Here is a 17888-nt window from a genome sequence, read left to right as displayed (position 1 = left end):
AGTATTTGGATAGACACTCTCTCAAAATGAAGTATGTATATATGTGTGTGGGTAAAAATTATATATCTCAAGCAGACATTAGAATTTGAAGAAAGAGTCTTCAAATCTTGATCCATCACAGAATCACATTTGTTAACACCACCATGGGAGGATGAAGAAATAGCTGCTCTTCCAAAGGACTTAGGCTCAATTCCAAGCACCCACATGGTGGCTCACAACTATCTGTAAGTCCAGTCCCTGGGCATCTGATGACTTTCTCTGGCCCTCTGTGGACACCAGACACCCACACATAGTACACACACATGCATATAGGAAAAATACCTATGCATATAAAGTTAAATTCAAAATCACAGGGCTACCCAAAATGATTTTTAAAATGGATTATCTGTTATTTGTAGTTATTATTACCCTTGTATCCAAGTTGTCCTTCTAACCAGTGGCAGCCCCTTTGTCCTAATCTGGTAGTCTCTGACCACATCTGCTTTCTGGCATGGTAGAGTGGGCTGGCTTCTCTGGTCTTGCCTTAGTTGTGCTTTCTGTTGTTACTTCTATAAGGAGGAAGGGGTTTATTTGGCTTACATTATTACCATATAACCATTCATCATCTAAGGAAGTCATGACAGCAACTGAAAACAGGGCAGGATCCTGGAAACAGAAGCTGATACAGAGGTCATAGAGGGTGCTGCTTAATGGCTTGTTCCTCATGGCTTACTCAACCTTCTTTCCTGTAGAATCCAGGACCACCAGCCCAGGAATGGCACCACTCACAATGGTCTGGGTCCTTCCTCATCTAATCACTAATTAAGAAAATGCCCTGTAGGCACATGTTTTGGCCAGGCATTGTGTCTGTGCCTTTAATCACTTGAGCAGGAGGGAGACATGTTCTTCCTTATGAGTTTGAGGCCAGCCTGGTCTACATAGTGAGTTCTAGGACAGCCAGGCCAGGGCTACATAAGAGAGGTCTATCTGGGAAAAAAAAAAATTATTTTTTACTTTTGAGTTCCTACCACACTCCTTCTTTATGGTCAGCTAGTTTCTGCCTTCTGCAGCAATATACAATACAATATACAATATACAAATGCTGTTTGCTTCCCAACTTAACCTGCAAAGTGTGTTGTCAGACTTGGTTTTGGCCCCTTTAGCTTTGTGTTTGCTTTTGCTGTTCGTGCTATTGCAGAGTGTTTTGTGTTGGTGCGTTCCTTTATTTACTCTGTAGATTTATGCTCTGGTAGCTTTCTCATCTACTAGACAATGTTAAGAGAAGCGGCACCGTTAGTAATGTGCATGAGATGAGGTGCATGCTAGTGGTTTGTGGTTTCTTTGTACCTGAATGTGTGATGCTTTTCTTCTTCAGCATGAAGACTTCTTGCTCGCCCTGCAGATGAATGAAGAACAGTATCAAAAGGTATTTTGAAATCTCACCAAGTTAATTTATTCTGGGTTTTCTCATTTGGGCTTTTAAAATCAAACTTTTTCTATATAAAATCCCCTGTTGACTTGTCAGTTTGTGGTTCACTCAAGTCACAGTCAGTAACATCAGCTAGAGGAGGCTGTCTTTATACAATACCAAAGCGGAACTAAAGGAGATAGATATGTTCTTAAAGAGCATGAGCAGAAATCCATACTACAAAATCTTTTATGTGCTTGGCCCTTTAAATGACCCTAGGTTCTTCAGTGGCAGTTGGCGTTTGGACTTCTAGGAACAGGAGAAGATATAAAATTGAGCCAGAGGCTGAGGGAAGGAGGAAGAAAGGAGTTGGAGAGAGTAGTATTAATAGGGAAAAGTCAGGAGACTGAAGGGTAGGTCAGGGAAAAAGAAGGAAGGTTGCACATAGGGTTAGAAAAGAGTAGAGATAAATGAGAGACAGTTAAGTTAGCTGGACTAGTGGACTGTGAAGACATTGGTGACAGCTGAGCCAGAGAAGATACTGTTAGGAGACAGATAAGAGAAGAAGCCACGAAGAACCACCGTCAAATAGCTTTATATACATTTACAGAGAAAACATTATAAAGCAAAATGTGACATTTTTACATTTTAAATTTTTTACTTTTTGGGAACTAGAGAGATGACTCAGCAGTTAAGAGCACTGAGTGCTCTTCCAGAGGTCCTGAGTTCAATTCCCAGCAACCACATGGTGGCTCACAACCATTTGTAATGCGATCTGATGCCCTCTTCTGGTGTGTCTGAAGACAGCTACAGTGTATTCCTATAATATACATTAAATAAATAAATAATTAAAAAAAAATTTTTTTTTCCCCAAAAAGCTACAGAAATCCACTCCTCAGTTCTAGATGGAAATGTAGAACTCAGATTCATTGTATGTAGCCTTGGGCCAGGGGTTGCCATACTATATCTGCCAACCTGTTTAGGGGCTTTTGTGAGCATCCTGACAGTGAGCAGGCCTCTGGCTGGCCCTGTCTCATCAGTCAACCTGACATTACATTTATTTAAGGATGTGACTTAAACTGCTTTCCTCATTCTCTTAACCAAAAGCAAAGATTGGCTTAAGATCTCTTCACACTCCTGTCTTCTGACAAGAGGAGCAAAGCCCAGCTTTACAAAGCTTCTGGGACAATGTGTCATGCTATTATTAACCCTTTTATAGTCATATCAGCATCTGTCGGAGCGGCTGCTTGCTGTTTTTACTTATGGTGTACACTGATATCCTGAATTAGACTTTTTTTTTTTAATTTAATTGCTTTTTGAGACAAGATCTTATTCCATAGCCCTTGTTGGCCTCAAACTCTAGTTCCCCTTTTCTCAGTATCCTTAGTACTGTTGTCACACATACATGGTACCTAGCTTCTGAGCTAGGTTTAAATGTTTCTTGTTATTAGGTGTCTCATAGGAATTGGTGTTGACCTCATTGTGTGTCTAGGGCAAGGAAGTGTGTAGGGCTGTAGATGAGACCTCACTTCTTGGGGATGGGTTATGGGGTATTAACATATATCTTTTTTGGTTTATAGGATGGCCAGCTGATTGAATGCCGCTGTTGCTATGGGGAGTTTCCATTTGAGGAGCTGACACAATGCGCCGATGCTCACTTGTTCTGCAAAGAATGTCTCATCAGATATGCCCAGGAGGCAGTGTTTGGATCTGGAAAGGTAAGTGTGCTGCACATAAGTAAGAAAGGTGACCGTGCTTATGAACAGGAGCACTTGTGTGTGAGCACGGTTCTGCTAAATGGCTGATAAATGCACAACCTGATTTGTGTCGTGTTGGTCCTGACTCACTCACACCATATATCTAGCTCCACAGGGCTCCTGTCTCAGCTCACCTTGCTGGTCACAGTTAGAGAAGTGGTGAGCTCAGGATTCGTCTTCATTTTATTTGCGCATATAAAAATGCTTTAGCATTTTTCACATACTTTAAAACGGTTTTATAGTTGCTTTAAAATGACAGTACTGACATAGATGGGGAAAGAAGAAGAGAGGTGGCAGGGGAAAAAAACCTAACACAGTGACTCAGAACATGGCCGTGACCTTTTATTTTTATAGATTTTCATATGTGGTACTGTATTTGCATCACACACAGACATACACACAATCCATCCAACGTCGTTTGTACCTATTATTCCTCAAATTTTTGACCTCTTATCTTTTATTTGTGTGTGTGTGTATCTGTATGCATTTACATAGCTAAGTTAGTGCTATATATGTGTGTTTAAGGGTTTATCCCTAGAGAAAAATGATTCTCCCTCTGTCAGCAGCCTCTTACATGAACCTCTTCATTTCCAGTAGGACCTTGTGAGATTTTCCCATCTATGTTGGCATGTTGAAGTTTTCTGACAGTTGCCATATCAACTATAGAAGATGGTATATTGCAGCTGACATCCTGGTACTATGATTTATACTCTGACTCTTAGACCCTTCCCACCTCTTCTGTGATTTTCTTTTGACTTTAGATTAGGGGTTGTGTTACAGATGTATCATTTGGGGCTGGGTACTCCAGGGTCAATTGTTCTCTGCATTTTGACCAGCTATGTCTGTCTGCTGCAAAAAGACATTTTCTTGATGAAGGATTAGAGGTACAAGGTATAAGGATAAATATCTAGAATGTAATTTGAAATTATACTGGTTCAGTGAAGTGGCAGTAGTAAGTTTTCCTCTCGTGTCCATGGCCTTATCAGATACAGGAATTAGGCTAGTTTTATAGTATCAGGCATAAATTCTCTCCTATAGAACTGACCTTAAGTCCAATTAGATGGCTTTTAGTTACCCCTAGATGCCTCTGTTGAACTTTTGAGAACAACTTTTGTTGTCTTTTTTGTCATTATTGTGGTCATAGGCGTTACTCCTGGTAGGACTATTGATTGATTTTCTTCATGGACAGCTTGCATAGCTCCATCAGATGCCAGTCCTCAAGAGGAGGCTTTCAGGTCTGTTCCAGGTAGATTCCTCCAGGTCTTCTGCCATAATATTGGTGTCTTCATCGGTAAGGTCTTACCTTCAGTTTCTGGTCAGCAGCAGTAAACTATACTGTTATCACAGTCTCTTGGCCTCCCCTGAAGGACAGTTCTAAAGGAGGTTTCCCATGTTTGACATTTAGGTTTTCTTTTAGATAGTCTGTGGCTTTTAGAAAGGAATATTGTCATTCCAAGTGGCATAACTTCATTTAAGTGTGTGTATGTGTGTGTGTAATTTTAATTAAACATAAAATAGGATGGATTGCTCTTTGTTTTTTTTTTCAAGCATGTTTAATGTTACTCATCACTCCCTAAACATAACCATCCCCTTTCTCCCAAGACAGGGTTTCTCTGTGTAGCCCTGTCTGTCCTGGAACTCACTCTGTAAACCAGGCTGGCCTCGAACTCAGATATCCACCTGCTTCTGCCTCCCAAATGTGTTTTTTAAAAATGTACTTATTTTATGGGCAGAAATGTTTGCCTGTATGTATACATGTGTATCATGTGAGGTCCTGGTGCATGAGGAGCATAGACAAGGATATAGATCCCTTGGAGTAGCGGTAGAGACAGTTGTATGCCACCATGTGGTTCCTTAGAATCTAAATCTGCTCCCCTGGAAGACCAGCCAATGTTTCCAACCACCAAGTCATCTTTCTAGCCCCCAAATATAACCTTGAGTATCACTAGTCCTATATAACCCATCTGCATCGTATACTTCCCATGGTTCACTGAAAAATGAGTATGTAAATCCTGAGACAAATCTAAATTGATAAATAGTTATCCCTTTAAAATCGAAATCCTAAAAGACCAGAAAATACTGAGAATCACTCTCTGAGAACAGGGAGGGAAAGCCTCAGCCTCCAGCCCTTCTGCTAACTGCTTAAAGCACGGTTTACTCCCCTGGCCCTGGACGTGTGGATCTCTTTCCACTAGCAAGCCATGTACTCAGTTTTGTAGTTGTCATCATTACACACCTGTAAGTTGATTCAGTTTTGAAATCACCTGTGTATGGAGACTCAGGATTCTATAGGTTGAAGCCACTGGACCATCTATCTCTTGACTATACACTGGGGTTTTCATGTCCTGCTCATTAAGTTTGGTTAACTTATTTAATAAAGTCCTCAGAACTCAGAGAAATGCTTATACTTCAAATTTGTTACATAGGTTGTTATAAAGCTCCAGGTCCAAAGACTGATCGGGAGGGAGGGAGGGAGGGAGGGAGGGAGGGAGGGAGGGGGGGAGGTTGGTTGGTTGGTAGAGGGGTAGATAGTTACATAGAGCAAGCAAGATCCCTAATATACAAGCTCTGTCTCTGTAGAGTTTGGAGACATCGCCATCCCAGCAAGGGAATGGAGTTTTGTTTGCATTCCTGTAAGCCTCTGGTGTTGAACACCCAAAAATTCTCTAGATCCTGTCCTTTGAATTTTTAAGGAGTCTTTATTACATGGATAAGATTGAAGTGCCACAGCTTACAGAAATGGCATTAGACAAGAGCCTGATAGTCTAGAGAAACCCACCAAGGCTTCAGATCCTTCCTGGCCTGTGATATGACCCATCTGAAATTGGAGGTCTTAGTGTGCAGTCACATAAAACGTTCAGAGAATTGCTTTATGGCTGGCTCCAATACAAAAGACAAGAAAGAAGGTAGTATATATAGTTCTTTTGGACTGGTCTTGAAGAGAAATTTTGTAGTCTGCCTTGGGGAAGAAAAAGGAACAGTTGAAATGGGGCATGAGCGGGTCAAGTGGACTGATTTCTCAGGCCAACAGTGCCCAGCATTGTAGTAAATAATTGTCTCTCAACTTTATCACTCACAAGTTGTTGTGAAGCTGCTTCTAGAATCAAGGACAAAGTGTCAAACACTTTAACCACACTAGTCACTAAGAAAGTAATAGGGGCCATGGGAAACATGATTGAGAAAAAAAAAGGCCTAAGTGGAAAACCTGGTGAGATCTCCTGCCTAAGCTTCTTACCCTGGAAAAGGAAGATGCTCAGGGGACTGGGACCATTAAGTCAGGTCATTTCCATGTGTTCACTTTGGGAACTATCTTTTTCTTCTTATGGTTCCCCAGAGGTCTAGTACCTTCCCCACCCCCCCCCCTTTTTTTTTCCTTTCTTTTTGGTTTTTAGGAACATCATCTTCTGTATAACATTCTTAGTAATGATGTATTTGAAAGATTTTTGAGCCATGGGCATATAGGCCAAATAGTGACCTTGGGTGTCTGAATAGTTAGTGCTTCTTGTGATCCTGCCGCAGACCCTCTGGGCCCCTTTGTCTGCGTGGAACGGGTCTCTAGTCACAGGTGGGCAAAGCGTCGGATGGAATGACAGACAGATGCACACAGGAAAGGTTGTGTAGAATCTGAATGTAATTTGTCAAATCGAGCATCAAACTTTTTATACAGAAGAAAATAAGGAAGTTGGGTGACACACCAGCAAGGTACAAAGAGGTTACTGGATTCTTGCATAAAACAGAGGAATGCAAACACAGAAGGTCTAACAGGAACCACCTGGGATAGAATTCATTGTTAACAACTGGGATCAACAAGAGCTCCACCTAAGATTCACTTAATCTTAGAAGCCAGGGTCAAGGGCTTCGTACCCTTGCCATAGTTCCTATTTTAGTCTATTGTACAGTCCACCTTTTCCTTAGGCCATTGTAAATACTTGTGTATGGGTATAACTCAGCTATCTATAGTTCTAAGTATCTATTCTGGTTTCTTTTTAGGTCTCAAACTTCCTTCTTCCTAGATGATGGTAAATTCCTGTGTAGGGCAGTGACCTAGCTTTTATTCAAAATGATAGTGTAGTACCAGAGGCAATTCTGAATGTCATTGAATAGGCAACATTCTTACTGAATTCCAAGCCCATGGTCTGCTCAAGGACTTTCTAGGACATTGGAACACTGGTGAAGGCTTTCGCTATGTCAGAATTCAATCTTAAAAGGCACTTATAATAGGATAATACTAAAAGAGAGCACGTGGATTCATACACTAGACTAACTCGGGAATGGAATATTAATGTGTGTGCCAGACTCCAGGAGGTGAGTTTCCATGAAACTCTTTGCCTCGTGAGTAGCTTCCAAGCCTCTCAGCCTGTCAAGCTGACTCGACCAGAGTGCGTGGCATTTCTCCCTTTTTTTATTTTTCAGCCAAAGTTCCAGGATGTCCCGCCTCGTTGTACCTACAGACCTCAGGAGCACTCTAAAGATGAGTGGAAACACAACAATTACTAATAAAACAATGCCAAAAATAATAACAAGTAGGATTATATATTGAACCCAATCCAGGGGGTTCAATGCACTTAGGTTGTTTTTCAAATCTCTAGCCAATTCATCCATGTTCCAAGTGTTCAAATGACTTTTACTAATATCTGAAATTTCTGCCTTTAACTGTTCCAAGTCATGAGAAATATCAGTATCTCTCCATACTCCCTGCAAATGAGCTTTAGTCTTTTCCCAATCAATGGTTGTATTCTAAGGTAAGGGGGTGACACAAATGTATTGGAAAGAAGCATGACATTTAGTAGCTAACCTGTTCTTAATATTAGCAATATCTTGCCCTATTGCCAGCACTACTTCTTCTAGGGCGTTAACCTTTGCTTCCAATTTTTTATCTATATAATATGTTGCTCTGACAAAGCTATGGAAATATTCTTATGCATATCATTAACAAAATGAGCGATATGCAGCTGCTGAACTAAGGCTGTGGTAGATACCTTTTCAAAGTTTGCATTCCCAGATTTTTAAACCAAGGATCATTTCCTAACTCTTAATAAGCAGCAAAACATAAGCACGTCTCTTTAACAAAATCATAACAGTAGATTCCTTATCTAAATTAGGATCTACACAATTAGTTAATTGACAAGAATTACAATGAATATGAAAAAGACTTGCCAAGATTGGTGATCTTGACTCTTAAAATTACTTAACAATAAGCATACAGGTAAGGTACACAAGCTTTTATAGCTATAAGGAGCTGGCCTGAATGGCCAAAAACAATGTCTCTGATGAAATCTTGTCCAATACTCTGTAGCAGTCCTTCTGCCTCCCGAGTCAGCTTTTTTATTTGTCCCCAAGTTGACATCAGCTTGGCTCTCCTTGCTGTAGCCCATGGCAGAGATAGGAAGAGTTTCTTTATTTTGCTTATGTGTGCTCTCTCCGATTTCTCCTTCTCTGTACGATCAATACAGCTTTCTTGTCACCACTGTCAGGGCACTGTCAATTCCTACTCACAGGTCAGCCTGTCACATTGGAAGCTAGCATGCTCTTGCAGCATTCTGTGGAAAAAACAGAAACACTGCCCCTTTCCCCAATATTAAGTATCTGAACAGGATCATGCCATGTACCAATAAGTGGATCCCTTCATCTCATGAGTATGCTTGGTTGTAGGGTGCCATAGACACTCAGTGAGATTTTTGGCATCTAAATTTAAAAAAAAATTTTTTTTGAAGATATAGATTTAAAGTTCCACGGTACTGTTTCCTTGAGAATTATAAAAATCTCAGTAACATGGGCAACATTAAATTGTTGACAAAACATCTCAAATGCTTGGCTGTAATAGCCAGTTTTAATTTGATTTGGAACACCAAGCAAAAAAAAAAAATCAACACAGACAATGACTAACTATACTTTTAGTTGCTTTTCTTGTTAAAGCAGTTGTAATTAGAAAGACTAAAAAGGTATCAATAGTCATATATGCATTTTTTATTTTTCTAAAATCAAAAATGAGTATCCATTTGCAATAATTGATTAAGTATAATAAGTCCTCGAGAATTAACACCAATATGTAGAACAGATAGAAACTGAGGACACTGAGAGCAAATCTTTACAATATGACATGTACATCTATTTATTTATTTGTCACCTTATTGTGGATATGAAATTGCCTTCATCCCAGCATGCTAGAACCAAGTGGGAAGAGGAGATAGGGATATTGCTATTCCATATGGGAAGTTTGCTTCAGATCTTCACTTGAGCTCTGCTGTCTCCAAACCTTTCTCCTTTCTATTGATTGCCATCCAGAGAAAGCCAGAGTAGAAGCTGGAACCACTCCCCCCCCAACCCCCAATTTCATATCTAGTCACCACCTTTCCCCTCCCCTTCCCAGAGTCTCCAGCTTTGCACTTTACAAGTGAAGCTGCTTACTTCAGACACTGAAGCCAGCCTCTCCCAGCTCACTGATCTGTATCACCTACCACTGGTGTTCCTTCTTCATAGATAATCGCTTGGGCTGCTGGAGGTCCTCTGGTAGGATCACAGAAGGAAAGCCATTATGCTCTTACTTATGACTTCCTCATCGGAGGAGAAGGGCTTTGCTACCTTCATGGTTGTGCTCTTGTCCCTCCCCTTGAAAGATGCATTTGGACCCTTTACTCTTCGTTATTCTGAGCCCTGGCTAACTTTTTCCTTTGCCTGATTGCTTTATTCTAGTCAGAACTCAGCTGCATGGAAGGCAGCTGCACGTGCTCCTTCCCAACCAGTGAGCTGGAGAAGGTGCTCCCCCAGACCATTCTGTACAAATACTATGAACGGAAAGCTGAGGAAGAAGTCGCTGCAGCCTATGCTGATGAGCTTGTCCGGTGAGTGCTGACAATCTACTCATTCCCCAAGGTAAAGTCTGCTTTTACCAGGCAAGAAGATTCTGTCTGGATTTTCTGGCCCTTCTTGCTATTGCAACAATCAGTTAAGCTTATAATGAAAGCATCTATCGATGGCTCTGCCTACACCTTATTTGTTACCTAGTATTCTAGCCTGTAGCTGAGTCACTGCACCCTGGGAGGGAGGAAGAGTAATGGTTACAAGGAATCCTTGAGAGCTTGAGGTATGTGGTTGACAGTAAGTTTGGACGTTGGCATGGTGCCTGTGTTGTCCCTGTAAGTGCAGTGTAGGAGGCAGCTCAGTCTAGGCTGTAGTGATAATTAAGGAATACAAAGCACTGTCTGCCATGCTTAATCCTCCATCTTGGTAGCACAATCCCAGGAGACCCACCTTTAAACATCTTGAGTGATGCCGCTTTCCTGTTGCTCCAGGTGCCCCTCCTGCAGCTTCCCTGCTCTGTTGGACAGCGATGTGAAGAGGTTCAGCTGCCCCAACCCACGCTGCCGAAAGGTACGGAGGACAGTGGTTTGTGTTTCTAGCACCTTGCTTGAGTTTGGCTTGCACTATGCAGGTGGCCTGTGTAGGCTGATGCATGAGAATAGTTTGCCTCTTCCATTCATGAAGCAAGAGAAGGTTGGTGATGGCAGTTGGCATAGTTACAGAGATGAAATTACTTGTGGAAATCCAATTGCAAAGTTCAGGATTTCTCGTCTATGTCATTTTATAAAGACAGGTGCTGTGAAAATGTGTCTTCTTCTGCTGTGTCGTATATTTTGCTTGCTCTTTTCCCTGTCCTGTACTCAAATACAGCACATACACACCTGTAAGTTAGGGAAAATCTGTATGGACATATAGAATTCTGTAATAAGGTAGTTATACATAAGTCAATTAATATAGAATTTGAAAGGCAAAAAACGTAAAAACTCTTCAAAAGTACTAATGGATTCACAACGTGTAAGAAGTGGCAGGTTTTCCCTGACTGAATCTGCATTTCATAACTACCAGGACCCCTTTGCCATCAGCCGCTGGCTCCACTCCGACAGTCTTGCAGTGAATTAGCCCGTTGTAGGGGAAGGAGTTTCAGTTTATTTGGCTCTGTGCTGTACGTCTGCTTATACCTCTTAATCAAGAAACTGGAGCAGTTCCGAATGACCATCCATTGCAGATGCAGGGACGTGGCGGCCAGAGACCTCATGTGCAATTTCTTAAGTAACCAGATGCAAGTAGCAAGAACTGAACAGCAATTGCCAGGTCTAGGCCTAGGGAAAATAGGAGTTACTAGGCAGTGAGCACTTTGAATCAGGCCAGATGAAAAGTTCTTTATCTGTTTATACAACTTTATAACTGCTTATAGCTAGCAGTTCATAATGCACTGCACATCATGTGTTCTCAGCTTTTGCAAAGGACAGGGCATTTAGTTCACTTTGTGTTCTCCTGCTAAGATGGACACACGCCATGATGGAGAAATGGCTCTGTTGCTACTAAGCTTCAGGTTTGTCTCAGCAGCAGCTTCAGACCCCAAGGGTCAGAGCTGGCTGGACATCTAGAGAAGAGGAGCGGGCTTAGAGTGAGGCCGGGTCAGGCCATGTAGTTGGAAACGGAATGTGAATAAGGCAAGGTGCAGGAGAGTCCTTTGCTTCCATCCACTGCTTCCATCCACTGCATCAATGATTTAATGGGAATATGGAGGGTTTCAGCAGGAAAAAAAACAAGTGCCAACTGTGTGTTTGCCTGGTGCCTTCCAGTACAGTTCTCAGTGCACACTTGCGAAGTGACTAAGTCACCCATTCTAAAGAGACTGAGGCTGGAGAAGGATCGTGGAGTCTGGAGTTTGATGCAGTAGGGAGATGGTTACTGTGCAAATGTTGGGTGGTTCTCAGAGCTTCCATTTGCTCATTCATCTTATTTACAGTATCCACAGTGAAGAGATGTAGCACAGGATATTATAGCTTCCAGGACCATCTGTTTCAAAATTTAACCTTTACCTATAGATAAAGGCACTCATGCTCTAGGTTCTTTTTCTGCTCTTGGAGGAAAGTGTCTGTGGGAGATAAGATAAAAACCAAACCTATAATACAATGCAGAGAGGCATCTGTACGAAGCTGTTTTGTGTGAACTATGGAATAAGCTGCCACTAGATGGCACTAGCATTCCACAAGAAAAGTGCCCTCTCCCCCTTGGGTATTTCCAAAGTAGATGTGTCAGCACAACTGTCTTGTAAGCAGAATGGACAAAATTCTTTGAGGTTAGTGCTAAAGCAAACTACTGTGTGCATTCAGATTTAATGGCAGAGATGGTTGTGCTGTGAGGACATCTGCCTTTTCCTTTGTACTTGCCCCAGTGTGGCGCCCTTTCTCTTCAACAAGATGGTGGAACTGACAGTTAATCCTGGAGGATTTTGTATAAAAAGTGAGCCATGAGCTAATTTTGTCCTATGTAAGACCAAAGGCATCTGCTTTCTCACTGCAGTGTTTGCCAGGAAGCTACACTCAAGTTAGAGTTTCAGGAACCTGTCACTCTGAGATAAGGCTTTGATAGTGGTGCATTATCTGGGAAAGACTTGGTGCCCAGAATCCCTGAAGACTGAGACTTAAGACTGTCCTATAAAATAGGCAGGCTCTCATGGATGTGATGGAGTGTGTATCCAGACCTTCATTTCTCTGGTACACTCTGACATAAAGAATTCATCAACTTGACTCAGCATGTTGCTTTTAACAGTGGTTAAGTATGTTTGATATGGAGTGGAAGAAGGTATATTTTGGCAGGTTCTGAGATGGTTTCCAATATTCTATGGAATACTTTTTCCGTAGGTTCAAACATTTCCCTGTTGAATCTTTCTACCCTCTTAAATATACAAGTCTGCTTCTTATTCCACAGTACACATAGAGCTTTTTCAATGTGGAAAATTAGAAAAATTCTAGTAATGAGGTATAGATTTACCAGTGCACAGTAAGCAAGTACTAAGGAAGGAAAGATGGCCAGTGTAAAGAGTTGTATGAAAATAACATGAAGAAAATCTTGTTTGGATTCTTTCTGTGGACACTGAATGTCTATCGGTTGTGTAATCAGTCACCCATCTCTGCCCAGGATCACTTGAGTTTGGCTTATTCGTCAGTTTCCACCTACATACCCTCTTCCATGCTTGTCTTTCTTACAGTTGTCAGGTCCTGTGACAGCCTCTGTAGCCTTCAATGCTCATAACTCAGAGTCTGTGAAATATTACCAAAATTTACGTCTGCAGTAAACCAGTTTGTTGTTTAAAAAAAAACAAAAAACAAAACCAGCAATCTGCAGCTGCCTGCTGTAGCTGAGTGGCTATGTGAAGAGAATGTAAATTATCCAGCTGTCATTGCCAAGACAACTCTCCAGCTGTGGCACCAGGCCATTGCCACTTACTGGCCACGTACTAATTGGGGAACCTAGCTAGTCTGCTGACTCCTGGACTAAACCAAGCCTTCACATTATCCAGAGATGATGAAGCTTGGCCTTCATGCTCCTTCTGTCAGGGAGGACCTTTAAATCAGGAAGTTACAGTGACAAGAGCCAAAAGTCTTGGTGACAAAAGATTCTGAAGCCTGTAGGTGAGGGCTCACTTACTGGAATAAAGTCCATACTCCATTATTGGAGTCAGAAAGGGAGGAGTTAGAATAAGAAGTCCTTGTTATGAATGTGGTCTGTTCTTCCTGCAGTTTCCAGAGAGGTCGTAGTGAAGAGCTTCAGGTCTCCGGTGCTGTGGTGTTGCTGAGCTTTCTGTGTGTCCATTAGGGATGGAACAGAGCCCTTGACTCACCACTGGTCACTACAGAGAGACTGTGCTAAGTGGACACTGAAGCTTGACACCAGGTGATGTACAGTAGTAGAGCTAGAAACCCGAAGGAAAGCCCCAGGGCATCCCAAGGCCATAACTGGAAGCTGTCCTTCCATCAGACAGCAACAGTTAGTGCAAGTCCCACACTAGCAAAGGGCTTCAGAGTTGCACTGGTTTTGCTCAAATATTTCTGTCAAATTCCACTTTTACATTTCCTGTAGCAGGGGTTAGAAAAGCAGCTCAGTAGTTAACAGCACTTGCTGATCTTGCAGAGGGCCTGGCTTCAGTTCCTGATACAGTTTTGAACTGCCCTTAATTCCAATCTTAGTGATCTAGTGCTGCCTTCTGGCCTCCATAGGCACCAAGCACACACACAGTACACATGCATATATTGCAGGCAAGATACTTATATGCATACAGTAAAAATTAGTCTTAAAAATTTCTGTCAGAACAGCACCATACATCTGTTCTTCATGGGTTTCTTGACCCTGGAATGATTTTTTTTTTAAAGATGGATTCATTGATTGAAATGATTGATTATATGTGTGTACATTGTAGCTGTCTTCAGACACTCCAGAAGAGGGCATCAGATTTTTGTTACGGCTGGTTGTGAGCCACCATGTGGTTGCTGGGATTTGAACTCAGGACCTTTGGAAGAGCAGTCAGTGCTCTTAACCGCTGAGCCATCTCACTAGCCCCCTGGAATGATATTTGACAATTACACAGGCATGTCTGCTAACTGTACATGCCATCCTAGTCCTGGGACGAACCAGAGAACAGGTGTGTGTGTTTCCAAGAGTAAAAAATGCACCAGTGGCTAACACTGCTTACCTCATGTCCCCATTTCTCACTGTGAGTTAAATAAATCCCACATTTGCCATTATTAGCAATGACTGCCTAAAAGGAAGAAAGATAACTTACCCCATACAGGAGAAGAAAATATAAACTAAGACCTTTTGTTTCCCCCTCATCCCTAAAGGAAGTTTTTGTTTTTGTATTTTACCTGCCTTTTCCTATCTAGAGCCATCTACACAAGCTCAGCAATCAGCGAGAAAGCTGAAGGCCCCAGGGATCTAGCAGCAGTTCCCCTGGGCTTTGAGTGTTTGCCCGCTTGCCCAGGAACTGGCATCTCCCTGGTACTTAATTTTTTAAACCCATGAAGTAGCCTGTGGTGATGGTTAAAGTGTTAATACTTCCCAGGAGACACATCACAGAATCCTCTGTTCCAGTCAGTCAGCAAAGCATGTCTTTCTCCTCTGTCAGCACTGCACAGCACAAATCCTTTTGGTATGCTTTCTTGGTAAGCTATCTGTTTTGAGAGTTGTCTTGAAGACTGTTGGTGATACATAATTTAGTATTCATTGACGAAGTCCTGTGGACTCAGCTGTGTATACTGGGTACTTCGGAGGGTATGGAAAGTCAGTTAAACTCATGGCTACCTGCAGAAAGGGGGCAGCTCACCATGAGGGGCTTAGATTCCAGTTCCTCCCCTTCCTAGAATTGTGATCTACACTAAATATTCCCCTGACCACATTTCCACTATCTGTAAAATGAAAACTTCACATAGCACCAAGAAAAACAAATGATATAATACAGAAAATGCTAAGGTCCAGTGTCTAGCGCTTTATGTCCTTCAGTAGTGGCTGTGAGTTTGAGGGGCTGGTGAGAGAGAGATATGCCCAGTAACGAGAGGAATTCTTAGGAAGTTGGGCCTTCTTCATGATTTTTTTGTACAGTTTACTGCCATGAGATTATTACATGATCAGGCATAGCATCCCATCAGGAAGCAAATGTCTCATCACTCACCTGGGATTTTAAAATTGGGTTCAGAACACTCATTTCACCAGCTTTTGGTCTGCAGCAACATAAAGGGAGAGGTAGGTCTGGGTTTTGTTTTAAGACAGGGACACTATATACCCAAAAATGGCCTTGAACTCACCTCAGCCTCCCAGTGCTAGGATTATAGGCCTGTATTAACAGAATTAATGAGGAGGAAGACTTTACAACTCCCTGGACTAGGCATATTATTGCTTAGTAGTAAAATGCTTCCCCAGTACAGGTGAGCCTGCAGGTTCAATCTCCCAACACCATAAAAGGGAAAAGAAAGGAAAGGTAGACACGATTCCTACCCCACTACCCCCACCAACCCAAATTACCCTGGCTCCAAGAAGGCCCCATATGCCCAGGGACAGCTTTATCCTGAGGAAGGCTGCCTGTGGGCTGCTGCTGTCACTTGTAGTCTTTGTCCTGTCCACAGCTCTGCTGTGCCCTCTCTTCTTCTTGCATTGCTCATTGCTTTCATTGGTATCCAGAAGGATTAGAATTTCAGGGACTGGTGTTCAGAGAGGTATAGGAAGGACCTAAAAGGTAAGTTCACAGCACACTTGGCTGGAGATCTCAGAATTAGTTACAAAAAAAAAGATAAAATGTCTGTGTGGCTTGTTAGTTTTTTTTTTTTTTTTTTTTTTAAAGTTTAGTGAGAGGCCCTGACCTTTCAGTCCTGACCTTGAAGTCCAGGCTGCTTCTCCTGTCCCAGAGCAGGGGTCCTCCACTCAGGCTGCTGTTCTCTCTTCCTCTGCAGTCCATGCAGCAGGACGTACCTACCACCTCCTGTTCTCACTATGTGCACTTACAGAAAACGACTGGATTTTTATCGGGCCTTTGCTCTGTTAAAATAGAAATTGCAGGGCTGGTGAGGTGGCTCAGCAGGTAAGAGCACTGACTGTTCTTCCCAAGGTCCTGAGTTCAAATCCCAGCAACCACATGCTGGCTCACAACCACCCTTAATAAGATCTGATGCCCTCTTCTGGTGTGTCTGAAGACAGCCACAGTGTACTTATGTATATTAATAAATAAATTTTTTAAAAAATAGAAACTGCCCCTCTTCTAGTGGCTTTGTGGTCACTGTTTTAGCTTTGCTTTTCAGACTCATCACAGCCCTATTTGCATATTCTACCAGGAACATAAACTTCCAGGGGGATCTTTCTAGAAACCGCACACCAATTTGCTTAGCCACTTTTTATGTTTGCTAAAGTTATTTAATGGAGTTTTTCTGTGCTTGTGGCTTCACTGAAAGGAAAATGTGTTTTAATTGTCTCTTTAAAAAATATCTCAAGAATTGATATCAGCAAACAATGATTTAACCTATCTTATCTTCACACTAATTGTGAATTACCAGGTGCCAGCACTTTAATTTGTTTTAGTGATCTCATTGCGATGTCCTTGAGCAAGGGCTCTGTAAGACAGAGTACGCATGTGCAGAGAGGATGCCAAAGAGAACGTGAGCTATCAGGTCCCTCCTTTGCATTCTCAGCACAGAGCACTGCAGGGTTTCCTGCTTTGCCAGGTAAAAGAGATATTGTTGCTATGGCAATACCAGAGGCAGAAAGCTTTCCAATCCTGGAGGGGCTGTGTGTATCAAGGCAGAGGACATGGGAGGGAAGTGGTAGCAAAAAGATGGGAGAGCATTTACTGAGCAAAATGGGAGCAATGCAGAAACCATAGATGTTCTTCCTGGGTTTTGCATTTACTTTGAATTCAGGGGTTCTTTCCCAGTTGCAGTGTGGCAGCCATGAAATGGAAATGGCCTCTGACCCCTTAATCTTCCCTAGTAAGAGACAGAAAACAGAATAGGAACAACTGCTACTTACTAGCCCCTACATGCCCTGTGACCTTTCCATAGGTCACAGTTAAAAGTCTCTCTATGGCCTCTACCCCATTCTGAGCAGGGTCAGCTATCCTGGCCTGGAAACCCTCACTGCCCACAATAGGAGAAGATGCCGGTTTCTTTGAAACTGCACTGCACTGTGTGCTCTGTGTCTTCACTGCATGGTAATGAACCCTGTGATGTGTCAGTAACCTTGGTAACTCAGAGTAGTAGTTGAGAGAAACAGAATCTCATCGGCTGAGGTCAGGGTCCAGAGAGAGAGGGAGGGAGGGAGGGGCAGAGGGGAGGGGAAGAGGGAGAGAGGGAGGGAAGGAAGGAAGGAGAGAGAGACACAGTACAGTTAGTGGTCAGCACCTCTGTTAACTCAGTATGTGTAGTCATGACTCCCTGGCTTGGGAGCTTGACACC

At 42.3% G+C, this 17888-nt stretch overlaps 1 protein-coding gene and 1 long non-coding RNA gene across 14 annotated transcripts in view; one reads left to right on the top strand and one right to left on the bottom strand.

The window, feature by feature from the left end:
* Rnf216 (ring finger protein 216) overlaps positions 1-17888 on the top strand; it is a 122149-nt gene that overhangs the window by 34210 nt on the left and 70051 nt on the right. For 10 of the 11 annotated variants that reach the window (XM_030254042.1, XM_006504646.4, XM_006504644.4 and 7 more), the window contains 4 exons: positions 1355-1405; positions 2968-3105; positions 9838-9986; positions 10437-10515. In XM_030254042.1, the coding sequence (XP_030109902.1) occupies positions 1355-1405; positions 2968-3105; positions 9838-9986; positions 10437-10515 (417 nt within the window). Of the gene's footprint in view, positions 1-1354; positions 1406-2967; positions 3106-9837; positions 9991-10436; positions 10516-17888 lie in introns of those variants that run through there. The other variant, XM_011240968.3, reaches the window with a different exon arrangement.
* Gm43380 overlaps positions 10510-17888 on the bottom strand; it is a 29332-nt gene continuing 21953 nt past the window's right edge. For 2 of the 3 annotated variants that reach the window (XR_003955826.1, XR_003955827.1), the window contains exon 3: positions 10510-16173. This is a non-coding gene — a long non-coding RNA (predicted gene 43380). The remainder of the gene's footprint in view (positions 16174-17888) is intronic. The other variant, XR_003955828.1, reaches the window with a different exon arrangement.

Source organism: Mus musculus, chromosome 5, assembly GCF_000001635.26.
Source record: "Mus musculus strain C57BL/6J chromosome 5, GRCm38.p6 C57BL/6J".
Lineage (NCBI taxonomy): Eukaryota > Metazoa > Chordata > Mammalia > Rodentia > Muridae > Mus > Mus musculus.
Note: the sequence above shows the minus strand (reverse complement) of the source record. Positions and strands in the feature narration are given on the sequence as shown.